The 11,527-nt window shown below is 51.1% G+C and overlaps 5 protein-coding genes across 5 annotated transcripts; 4 read left to right on the top strand and 1 right to left on the bottom strand.

Annotated features, from left to right (window-relative positions):
- Nucleotides 1–82: 82 nt before the first annotated feature.
- Nucleotides 83–3,190, top strand: MIND_00484300 (uncharacterized protein; the record flags this gene model as incomplete). The annotated part of the gene is made up of 5 exons (XM_037361645.1): nt 83–236; nt 284–513; nt 564–1,247; nt 1,303–3,012; nt 3,068–3,190. 5 exons carry the CDS (start codon nt 83–85, stop codon nt 3,188–3,190), a joined length of 2,901 nt encoding a protein of 966 aa, XP_037221937.1.
- A 292-nt stretch (nt 3,191–3,482) lies between these two features.
- MIND_00484400 (Lactobacillus shifted protein) lies at nt 3,483–4,034 on the bottom strand (the record flags this gene model as incomplete). Its single annotated transcript, XM_037361646.1, has 4 exons — nt 3,696–4,034; nt 3,621–3,646; nt 3,567–3,572; nt 3,483–3,519 (listed from the first exon to the last, which is right to left on the bottom strand). Exons 1-4 carry the CDS (start codon nt 4,011–4,013, stop codon nt 3,483–3,485), a joined length of 387 nt encoding a protein of 128 aa, XP_037221938.1. The 5' UTR covers nt 4,014–4,034.
- A 157-nt stretch (nt 4,035–4,191) lies between these two features.
- On the top strand, nt 4,192–7,419 carry MIND_00484500 (uncharacterized protein; the record flags this gene model as incomplete). The annotated part of the gene is made up of 11 exons (XM_037361647.1): nt 4,192–4,389; nt 4,449–4,743; nt 4,800–4,868; nt 4,919–5,134; nt 5,186–5,281; nt 5,338–5,974; nt 6,025–6,264; nt 6,316–6,527; nt 6,578–6,712; nt 6,763–7,001; nt 7,054–7,419. 11 exons carry the CDS (start codon nt 4,192–4,194, stop codon nt 7,417–7,419), a joined length of 2,703 nt encoding a protein of 900 aa, XP_037221939.1.
- A 206-nt stretch (nt 7,420–7,625) lies between these two features.
- MIND_00484600 (uncharacterized protein) lies at nt 7,626–9,653 on the top strand (the record flags this gene model as incomplete). Its single annotated transcript, XM_037361648.1, has 8 exons — nt 7,626–7,671; nt 7,719–7,827; nt 7,874–7,920; nt 7,969–8,105; nt 8,153–8,279; nt 8,328–8,353; nt 8,402–8,891; nt 8,941–9,653. The coding sequence occupies 8 exons, from the start codon at nt 7,626–7,628 to the stop codon at nt 9,651–9,653; spliced, it is 1,695 nt and encodes a 564-aa protein (XP_037221940.1).
- Nucleotides 9,654–9,960: 307 nt separating this feature from the next.
- MIND_00484700 (putative chitin binding protein) lies at nt 9,961–11,327 on the top strand (the record flags this gene model as incomplete). The annotated part of the gene is made up of 8 exons (XM_037361649.1): nt 9,961–10,056; nt 10,109–10,192; nt 10,245–10,289; nt 10,340–10,382; nt 10,435–10,709; nt 10,762–10,774; nt 10,825–11,251; nt 11,300–11,327. 8 exons carry the CDS (start codon nt 9,961–9,963, stop codon nt 11,325–11,327), a joined length of 1,011 nt encoding a protein of 336 aa, XP_037221941.1.
- Between the last annotated feature and the right edge of the window lie 200 nt (nt 11,328–11,527).

Consider the following 11,527-nt stretch of genomic DNA (forward strand, 5'->3'; position numbering starts at 1 on the left):
GATGTCACACTTTGGTGCTTCTTCGAACTCTCGCCCATTACTCGCCTCCATGTTCTCTGGACGTTGCTGAGAGAATGCCCCGATGTACGCTGCCTCCCAACCGCCAAACCAGCCGTACCGTAGGCAACAGGCTATTCAACAGCCTCTGCGGCCTCCAAAGGCCCCCACAATCATCGTTGGAATACCAGCAGTCCATATCGAGAACAACCAACTCGTTGTCGGCTCTTCTCAATCTCGTGCGCTTCACCACCATTCTCTTTGTCTCCCTTTCAAACTTCCTTAGACTCGACGCGCTCATATACCGAGCTTAAAAGTCTCGGAGATGGTTCATTCGGTACTGTCTGGCTTTGCGATTGGCATGGGACCCTACCCCCCAATACGCCACTTTCTCCCATGCAGTGTGGAGCTGGAGCAAAGCCAGAATGGTCGGGAAAGCGACTGGTAGCAGTGAAGCGGATGCGTAAAAAGTGGGAAGGCGGATGGGAGGAGTGTCAGCGTCTCAAAGAGCTTGAGGTGAGTCTGGTGTTTACTCCCATGTTTCAAACACCCATTACTCTTCCTAGTCTCTGCGTGCTATCCCATTCCATCCCAACATCATTCCTTTGTACGACTTTTTCCTCCAACCTGACTCTAAGGAGCTCTATTTTGTTTTTGAACCCATGGAGGGTAACCTCTACCACCTCGTCAAAGCCCGCAAGGGTCGTCCATTCGCTGGCGGTCTTACTTCTTCCATTTTTCGCCAAATGGTATCTGGGCTTGAGCATATTCATTCGGCTGGTTACTTCCATCGCGACATGAAGCCGGAGAACGTCCTCGTGACCACTACCGGCCTCTACGATTACGCCTCTGTCTCCCCCAACGCTCCTCTCCACGCCCCTTCCGAAAAGGATGTTGTAGCTATCATCAAACTCGCTGACTTTGGTCTCGCTCGCGAAATCCGTAGCCTGCCTCCCTATACCGAATATGTCTCAACTCGCTGGTATCGTGCGCCTGAGGTCCTCCTCATGAGCAACGATTATTCGACGCCAGTCGACATGTGGGCTCTGGGGACCATCATGGCAGAGCTCATCAACTTGCGACCGCTATTTCCTGGTGTCGACACTATAGACCAATTAGGGAGAATTTGTGACGTCTTAGGCGATCCTAGCGACACTTACGGCTTTGATGTTCACAACAATCCCGTTGGCGGCGGACCGTGGCCACGCGGGCTGCAAATGGCAAGCAGCAATGGATTTAAGTTCCGAAAGGTGCGCGCTATCGTTCACCCTTGATCTACCACTAGCTAATGGTAAATAACCATAGACACAGCCTAAGAACATCTATTCGCTCTTCCCTCTCGAGCACCATTTTCCGGCTGTTCCATTATCGCTCGTTCACTGCATTCGAGATCTGCTCAAATACGAACCCGGCGCGCGGCTTACAAGTCGGCAATGTCTTGACCACCCATATCTCCGCGAAACAACACATCGCAACAACATTCCCCTTCCGCCAGGTCTACGTCCGTCAACAGGCTTGCCCCCACCTCCTCGCACTATTGCCCCTTCATTTTCTTCTCGCTCACATGAATCGGAACCCTTGTCCAATGGCAACCGAAGTTTCCTGCCCGCCGTATCGAACTACTCGTCGTCATTCTCCACCAAGGCCTCGGAATATGTTCATGATGTTCGACTATATCAACATCAAGCGAACGGACCTTCTCTTGTAGAAGAGGAGAGACGGACGCAACCTGCTTTGGCGTCGTCGATCTGGGAAGGAGAGCGTGGCCAGGCAAATGCAGAAGACAGTATGGATGTGTCACCAGATGTCTCAAACGAGTATCTGGGCGGTCCTATGGATGTGCAGCCACCTCATTTCGCACCCGACTTTCCCAATCGTCCTCCGGTCAACGAACCCGGGGTTCACGATGTCAGCCAGCCTCAATCCAACAAATCTGGAAAGTTTGGCTCGTTGGGATTCGGCAAGAAGCGCAGTGGTTGGGGACTTGGCATGTTTGGTGGCGACAAATCGCATCACAACGGCTTGGCTCCTCTGGACGAGATTGCAGTGGCTTCAACGTCAACTCCATCTCTCAAGCGTTCACAATCGTCAAGTAGTGATAGCAGATCACTGCGTGAACCTTCACCCATTCGCGAGGCTCCGCGTCGCATGGATGCCAAGAAGAATAGGAAAGAAGCTGAGCGCATACAACGAGAAGCTGAGAAGCAAAGACGGGCGTTGGCCGAGAAAATGCAAAGGGAGCAAGCGCGCGCCGTCATGCAGAAGCGTAGTCAAATCACTCAGAATGCTGCTCGCCAATTCGAGTGGGATGGAGGAGCTCAGCAACGACGGGAATGGGATGAGAAAGGCAAACAAGCTGCCTCTGGACCTGTTCGTCAGAATAGATCCGATGACCCCTCTGCCTCGACAACGGTTAATGCTGCTGCTGGTCGATTTGTTTCATCAGAAGTATCTGACTGGCGACGCGACACAGAGCGAATGTCAAAAGCAAGACGCGTCGACTATGATGACGACCATTCAATGTCTTCATCCGATGTTCACAGTATTGGTCGTATGTCCTCCATATCCTTCGCCACAGTGGATAGCGACCCAGGGCCTGCTCGAATACGAAACCGACCAAGCTTACTCGGTATGAGCAGAATGACCTCTTCCTCGTCATTGCAGACATCCTTCGACGAGTTCTCGCCAGATTTCCCTTCTTCGGCCCGCTCTTCCAATTCCTTTTCGCTAGAAGGACAACTTGCTCAAGATTTTCGGACACAGGCCTCCTTCGATGGCAGTCCGCTGACTGGTAGCATTTCACCGCCACCTATGCAAGCTCTTTCTCTTTCCCCTTCCCTGTCACCCTCTGCCTCTCCATGGCTACATCCTCAGCCGGACGGACGCTATGTTCTCCAACCCCGCACCTCACCCCTGAACGGCGGCTCCTCCTTCGATTTCAGCCGACAATCTCCCAGCCCATTTGGTAGTCCTAACGCAGCACCCAAGTCGGCCATAAACCCGATGTTCAAGGTGGTAAGTAACGGAGGCTTGCTCCATTATAACTTGACTCTAACTCGTTTTCGCTTAGCCCCCGCTACCTCCACCGCCGTTAGGCGATTCCTTACCCCCGTTTTCTGAGCTTGACGCCGTTGCGGGAGGTAACGAATACCTTGCTCCGGCTGTACATATGCTTGCGCCGGAAGCTGGATAACACGCTCGGTGACAACGCCTTCCTTTTGCTCTCTTTTTTTTGCTGTCAACTGCATGTCGACTCCCCCACACTCGTTGCATCGGTCCCACTCAATTAGTCATCGCATCTCGCTACTTGAACAAGGCATTAATCACCCTGGCTGCCTGCGGATTCAGGACGATTCAGCTAATCCACTCTTCTCTCCTCACCCTATCGTAAATATTTGGTGTAGTTGCAGGCCAGCCAGTGTCGCATCACGTAGACCATAAATTTGTATTTGTACCCGAGCCATAATATCCCGGATGTATGTATATCAGTGGTGATGAGGCGCTTGCTCAAAACGCAATCCACTTGGGGGCAATATTTAGTAAAAATAGGGCAGAATTTTCAGAATTACCAGTATCTGAATAAAAGATGAGTAAAATGAGCCCAAAACAAGGCGAAATCTTACCCGCAGGGACGTGGGCCAGGAAGATCCTTCGAGAGAGACTGAGAAATGAGCAAATAATGGAGTCGGTGCACTTACCAGGTTGATGAATATTTTTGGATGGCCAAGAGGACCATCTCCACCATCACAGACGGCTTTGCGCCCATGAACCATCTTCACAGGAACGTCGTTAATGAGGGCCATGGCACTGAGTGGCGAAGGCTGGAGCTCCATTGCAGTCTGTTCGAATCTAGGGCCAGAAACCGCCGCGGAACGTGGTTGCTGACTAGTGGACCATGTCTCGGGGTAATTCGGAGCCTGCAGCGGGGAAAGAGGCGCGCCAGAGGGTATTTCGGCGGGCAGCTTCGCCGCTGTGGACAACGAGCGGACCGTCGACAAGATTGTGCGTCGAAACATGGTGAGAGAGATAGTTATGTCAGCGGGTGATGCGGTCACATGATGGCCTATGACGTAAATCTAGAGCGTCACGGTTTCGAGTTGTTTCTTTAACTTTCTCCATGCATCTGGTCTCAGACTCCAGAGTATATATGGGGCTCGCTCGCTCCGCCCCTAATCAGCTTTACTTCTCACCACTATGGACTTCCAGTTCACTGACCGAGCACAACAATCCGTCGCTGCGGCTATCCAGGTAGCCAAAGACTACGCACAAGCTCAAGTTTTCCCAGTGCATGTTGCCTGGGCACTTCTTCACGAAGGAGACGCTTCTGGCTCCTCCTCAAGACCCGTAGAGTCTCTGTTTTCCTCCGTTATCGCGCGCGCTGGTGGGGACGCTGTGAGTTCCATGTTTTTTTTTTCACCCTCCGCCAAGTCTGCTTACTCCGTTGGCATCAGACTGCTGTGAAACGCGCCGTTCAAAAGGCAATTGTGCGCCTTCCAACACAAAGCCCACCTCCAGAAGATGTTTCCATGAGCTCGCAAGTGCTCAAAATTCTGCGAGAGGCACAAAGCATCCAGAAAGCCACACGAGATAGCTACATCGCATCAGACACTCTGGTCCTTGCCCTTCTTCGCGATCCTGGGATCGCCGAAATCATCAAAGAGGCGGGCCTAACGGAAGCTGCCATAAAAACTGCTGTCGAACAAATTAGGGGCAACCGAAGAGTTGAGTCTCGAACCGCTGAGCAAGGTAAGATCCTCGTCGTGCCTTAAAATATGGTAGGCTAACCTTTGAGTAATTTTCAGGCTTCGACGCTCTTCAGAAATACGCGATAGACCTCACTGCTCTTGCCGAAGAAGGGAAGATTGACCCTGGTGAGTATGATCCTGCCTTCTTTTTGTCTCAAAGGCTAACTTGCTGCAAGTTATTGGCCGTGACAACGAGATTCGTCGTGTCATACGAATTCTCTGCCGCCGAACAAAGAATAATGCCGTTTTAATCGGAGAGCCAGGTACTGGCAAGACGACAATTGCTGAAGGGTTAGCGCAAAGGATAGTAAACCGCGATGTCCCTGCAAGCCTTCTCTGTCGTCTCTTCAGCCTCGATGTCGGCGCTCTTATGGCAGGCGCTAAATATAAAGGTATGCAATCCAAGATTAATCCCACTGACAACTAACATTCTATTCTACTAGGGGAATATGAAGAACGCATCAAGTCCGTTCTGAACGAAGTAGAACAAGCAGGAAATGATGGTGGTCCTGGAGTGTTACTTTTCGTGGACGAGATGCGTGAGTGTTGCTTACTAATACCAAACAGTCAATATACTAACAGGGTTGTTTTCTAGACTTACTCATGGCCGGTCGCGGCTCTGAGGGAGGCGGGATGGATGCCGGAAACCTCTTCAAGCCTCTTCTCGCTCGGGGCAAACTGCGATGTATCGGTGCGACCACTTTGGCCGAGTATCGCCAACATATCGAGAAGGATGCTGCTTTGGAAAGACGTTTTGCTCAAGTCCTCGTTAAAGAGCCGTCAGTTCCGGAAACCATATCGATACTTCGAGGCATTCGCGAAAAGTACGAGGTTCACCACGGAGTCCGAATCCACGACGGTGCACTCATCGCTGCCGCAACCCTGGCCCACCGCTATCTCACTTCTCGTCGCCTTCCCGATGCTGCTATTGACTTGGTCGACGAATCCGCTGCAGCCCTGCGAGTTACACGGGAGACTGAGCCTGAGGAAATCGACAGGCTTCAACGTCGCAAACTTGAACTCGAGGTGGAGATACACGCATTGGAGCGAGAAAAGGACCAAGCAAGCAAAGAGCGGTTGGAGCTTGCTCGCAAGGCGATCGCCAATGTTGACGATGAGCTTCAACCGCTTAAAGCCGCATTCGAGAACGAGAAACAGCGAGGGGACGAAATCAGCATTGTCCGCAAGAAGATGGAGGAACTGAGGGCGAAAGCAGAAGATGCAGAGAGAAGGTGTGTATCGTTCTCTTTTAGGGAGCTTTCCAGCTAACTCAATTCATCAGGCATGACTTGCAAACCGCCAGCGACATTCGCTATTACGCGCTCCCTGATCTAAACAACCGACTCCGTGAACTCGAAGCCAAGAAAGCGGCCGAAGATGCGGAAGGAGGGGACCAATCCGACGTTGTCACCTCTGACCAGATTGCTGAAGTTGTGGCACGCTGGACTGGTATACCGGTTTCAAGACTGATGTCGACAGAGAAGGAGAAACTGTTGCGGATGGAGAAAGTTTTGGCGAGCAGGTAAGTATCATCACCACCAGTGCTCAACACTTTTACTGACATAATGATGAGTGTTGTCGGTCAGACGGATGCAGTAAAAGCTGTTGCAAACGCTATTCGACTATCGCGATCTGGGCTCACAAATCCTCAACGACCCATTGCCAGCTTTTTGCTTGCAGGACCATCCGGAACAGGAAAAACGCTGTTAGCCAAAACTCTGGCACAAATTCTATTCGACACCCCCGAGGCTATGATCAGAATTGACGCCTCTGAATATTCTGAAAGTGGGTAGATTTCTCGTCTAGTTCCGCAACACCAGCTAATGGGTCAAAAGAACACAGCATATCGCGACTTATTGGCTCGCCGCCTGGATATGTAGGACACGATGAAGGTGGCCAGCTCACAGAATATGTTCGACGCAAACCCTACACAATCGTATTAATTGATGAAGTCGAAAAGGCCTGCAGAGGTAAGTTCCTCCTGACTTGTTCATTATGGTTCCTTGACTTGCACTCTCAGAATTCGTCACCCTCTTTCTGCAAGTTCTGGACGATGGCCGCCTGACAGATGGTCAGGGTCGGATCGTCGATTTCCGCAATGTCGTCATTATTATGACCTCCAATCTGGGTGCCACATATTTGAATGAGCTGGGCGACGGCGGTGCCATCGACCCTCAAACGCGCTCGCTGGTTACTGGCGCCATCCAGCACCACTTCCCACCTGAATTCATCAACCGCATTGACGAAGTCGTGATATTCGTAAGCTCCAATGTTTGTTGTCTCGATGTTTATTTTCTCATTTCATTTCTAGCGTCCTCTCTCGAGAAGGAATGTCCTCAAGATCGTGGACATCCGTCTCAAAGAAATCGAGGAACGACTCGCTGAACGCAAGATAACTCTTGATGTCGATCTAGCGGCCAAAACATATCTTGCCAGTTCGGGCTATAGTCCACAGTACGGCGCTCGTCCTTTGAATAGGGCCCTTCAAACCGAGCTCCTCCACCCACTGTCAATGCAAATTCTTGGTGACCGTGTCAGGGACGGTGAAGTCGTTCGAGTGCGGTTTGATGGGCCCCGAAACAGGCTGGTCGTTGAGCCCAATCATGAAGGAGTGGCGCCAATGGATTTGGACTTTGGAGACGACGACGACGACATTGAAATCGAAGAAATGGACTAAATGTAGTGTAGAACTCGCAACTTGTACATACTAGGCAATTGATCACGTGCATATATCTTGGAACGCGCCTCATTGCATCACACGACATCCTCTCCAAGTGCTCACTATCCTCCACACCGACCAATTATTCTACACATTCACTATCGACATAGACTTAATCAAAGAGGAACTTGTTGTGGGCTGTAGCGAGTGTCCATATCTAGACTATGGTTCACACTGCAGGCACCCACATCGTTCTGGGCATTACGATTGGTTAGGCAATCTGCTCTATGTTTATCTTCCCCTCTGACTTGTTGTAGGTCTGGTGGCATCCTGCATCCAGTCTCTGGGTCTTACCATCCAACGCAAGAGCCATGTTCTCAATGAAGCACTCCCTATTCCCCAGCAACGGGTTGAACATAGGCGACCGTGCGTAGTTGTCGAATCGCGCTATAACACCGTTGAAATTAAGCAGATTATGGTTACTTGGCTTCGCCATCTTCATCTCCTCTAATATAATCGGTCGGCGCATTCCAATATGCTTCCTTGTGCGTTACTTATGCCTCGCAGGATCTCTTGTCCAGATAGCTGCTCTTCCCGTTGTGATATTGGCCCCACTTGGTGCGGTTTCCCTCCTCTGGAATGCCTTGTTTGCGCGGATTTTGTTGGGAGATGTCCTGTCGCCATGGATGGTTCTTGGCACCCTGGTGACTTGACTTTGCCTGCCTTTTGTGCTTTCGTTGATATTTGCCAGCTTATAGCGGGAGGTGCGATCCTCATTGCAGTGTTCGGTATCGTTCCAGAGCAAACACGCTCTCTGGAGGACCTACTCGCGCTGTTCCGTCGTCCGGCGTTTGTGGTGTACTTTTCATTGCTGGGAGGTGAGTTATGCCTTACTACCGAGCACACTCATTCAACATATTTTCTAGCTGTCGTTCTGGTTTCGCTCCTTATAGTCCGTAAAATCCATCGATGGCCAGCTTAGGCGTTGACCTATCCACAGACACACTGGGCCGAATACTCCCTTTCCCGTCGTGTGGCTCAGAGTACTCATGACGCCGTTTCCCTTTCGCCCTCTCCCTCCGCCCCGCCCGTTCAAGTACCCGAGAATCCATCGACTCTTACCACTGGAGTCACCACTACAATCTCTGAGGCCATCACCACCGAAAGAACACCACTGCTAGACCGCAAATCCAATGCATCATCAATATCACTACGAACATCTGGGGGGACGCAGGAAGCACAAGCTATCCAGAGAAAGCGTCTAGTCCTCGCCATATCATACGCGTCCTTTTCAGGCATTCTCAGCGGAATGTGTCTGTTGTTTGCTAAAAGCGGCGTCGAACTCTTATTGTTAACTATCGGTGGCGACAACCAGTTCTGGCGTTGGCAATCTTGGGTGCTGCTCCTAGGACTGGTTGCGTTTGCCCTGCTGCAATTGTGGTATCTCCACAAAGCTCTTATATTTGCCGACCCGATACTAGTGTGCCCATGTAAGTGCCCAAACTAGAGTTGCGTTACATTGACTGATACGCATTTTAGCCGCCTTTTGTTTCTACAATCTTTCGTCGATAGTAAACGGGCTGGTATACTTCAACCAATTTTCCTTGATTCCGCCTCTGCATCTTGGCCTTGTGACCCTCGGCATTGTCGTGCTATTATGTGGGGTTTGGGTCGTCAGCATACAGTCCGCCACTCCCGTATCTGATGGTTGGAGCGACGAGGAGTCCAGCGCATCTGAAGCTGGGTCTGTGCAACTGGCTGATGAAGAGGGACAACTTGAAAGACCACCAGTATCAAGAAGCTTATCAAGCTTGGACCAAACACATCCTACGGAATCACAGCCACCAATTCCAACAACTGTCTCTGCGCCAGATGGTTTGTCAGCTCGACGAACACGCTCCCACCATTTGCGAGCCCAAACTTCAACGTTTATTGGCGGGGTTCCACCTGTGCCAAATCCAGTGACTACTCTCGGGGGAGGCTTCCAGATAGGCTTGTCACCGGTTAGCCCTGGCTTCTCAATAGTACGAGGGGAACGAGGAAGGGTGGTCAGCGGGCAATATGGCTTCGCGGATATCGTTGAACAGGCACGTCGAGAGAGACGGAGACGGACAGTTAGTGAAAGTGATGTTCGTACGCGGGAATCACTCGTGGAGAGAGCCCCTTTACTTCCAAATGAGGGCAGAAATGAGGAGCAGCAGGGGAGTAAGGCAAGATGGCGATGGCTGAGGACATTTGTTTGGCGTCGATAGCTTACATTATCTAATCTGTCTGTCAACCATCAATCTACTAGCCAGCAATACCATTGGATAAAAAAAGAGCACACTTCTCGCACGGTCGAGTCTTAGTCTTTGTCTTCTTCCCTCTGTGTTGTCGGTTGAACGTTGAACTCGAATGGTCGGACGAGCAACCCCTGAGCCCCACCATGTGAAACACATCATTTGATTTCTGGCAACCAGTCATCAAGCTCCAATGAGATTTTCCGTTTCCTTGCGCTTTGCCTCTTACCACTTCCTTCGACCTGGTGTCTCGAGCTAGTCTCTCTTAAGTTCTCAAAACATGGTTTCCCTCCTTGCTCTCGTCCCTCTTTTGGCACTTGCCCAGTTACCTGGCGTTCTCGGTCATGCCCTGGTCACTAGCCCCGCAATCCGTGCTGTGCGTGAGGCATATTTGCGGGTCGAATTCTGCTGACCTTTTTTTTTCGTAGCCTGGCCCTGCCTTCCAAGAAGCCTGCGGGACCACATCGTTCAACGCTGTCACAAATATTCCTGATGGCCACATTGAAGAGCAGGTTCGCGTCGTCCAAGTCAGTATTGGGCGCTGCTGATGGTATTACTTCTTAGGAACCAGTTACACCAGGCTGCGAGCTGACTCTATGCCGTGGAATGGTACATTTGAAAGGCTATCTGGTCATCTAGTATTCCTGAATTTATCATAGCTGTTCGAAGATCAACCCAGCACCAACGTCCTCAAAGTCAAGCGTGAGCCTTTTCTTCTAAAGGCCGTTACGCGGCTCATTGAATCTGTTTTCAGCACTGCAGAAGATGCAAATGGCTGTGGACTGCACCATTCCACACGGAGGGCCTGCTAATGTTTCCCTCGTAGACACGACCGTTGGCGGGGCTGGCGAGATTGTTGGCTCTTTCCTCAAGACATTTGACGACTTTTGCCCCACAACTGGTGCGATTCCAGCAGATCAGTCCACCCTCCAGTACACACTTCCTGATGCGGCCACTATTGGTACCAAGTGTCGCCGCCCTGGAGAATGTGTCGTCCAACTGTTCTGGGCCACCCCCGGGCTTGATCAGGTATGTTGAATCGGAAAGGGCAACAGAAATTGCTTGCTGATTCGCTTCGTAGAACTACTACTACTGTATGCATGTCTGATTTCTGCGGGGGGGGGCTGAGATTCACTTTATCTAGGCGTGGACGTTGTCATGGCTGCTGCGAAGCGAGCTTCTGCGACGAAAAAGATAACTGCGGCCACTAAGAAAGCTACAGCCACCAAAAAGGTCGTTGCGAGCAAAAAAGCTACTCTCGCTGCTCCAACCATCACGCGCGCGGTCCTTGCGCCAACTTTGAAGGCTCCGGCGGTGGCCAAAAAGCTCACTTCGGTTCGCGTCGCCGCTAAGCCAGTTCAAACTCCCCCAGCGGTCGTCGTGGAAGCGCCAGTGGTTGATGTAGAGGAGCCAGTGGTTGATGTAGAAGAGCCAGCGGTCGATGTTGAAGAAACGACAGTAGAACCAGTTGTGGATGTCGAAGAAACGACGGTTGACGAAGCGGCACTCGAAAGACGGTATGCCAATGCTGGAGTGAGGGAAACGGTGCTGAACGGGTGGATCGTGCTATCGTGAGTCGTCTCTTTCTTCGGTTTCGACGAAAACTCATGTGCTCTTAGGCTAATCCTGGGTTTTGTTTTGTACTGATTGATGACGTAGTACACATAGTCGTCATATAATCTAATCTAATCTACGTGCCAACCATCAGCCGAGACTAAAAACGTGAGGACGAGACCGAAAATACGGTAAAGTCGATCACGGTCTTGGTATAAAAAGACATCTTGTCTGCCAAGGCCTGGCCTTTGTTCTCTCTCTCTCTCTTCTTGGTTCTGAGCTATGCTTGCTAG

The sequence above is a fragment of the Mycena indigotica genome, assembly GCF_014461135.1.
Source record: "Mycena indigotica strain 171206Taipei chromosome Unknown Mind.scaff0004, whole genome shotgun sequence".
NCBI classification, from domain to species: Eukaryota; Fungi; Basidiomycota; class Agaricomycetes; order Agaricales; family Mycenaceae; genus Mycena; species Mycena indigotica.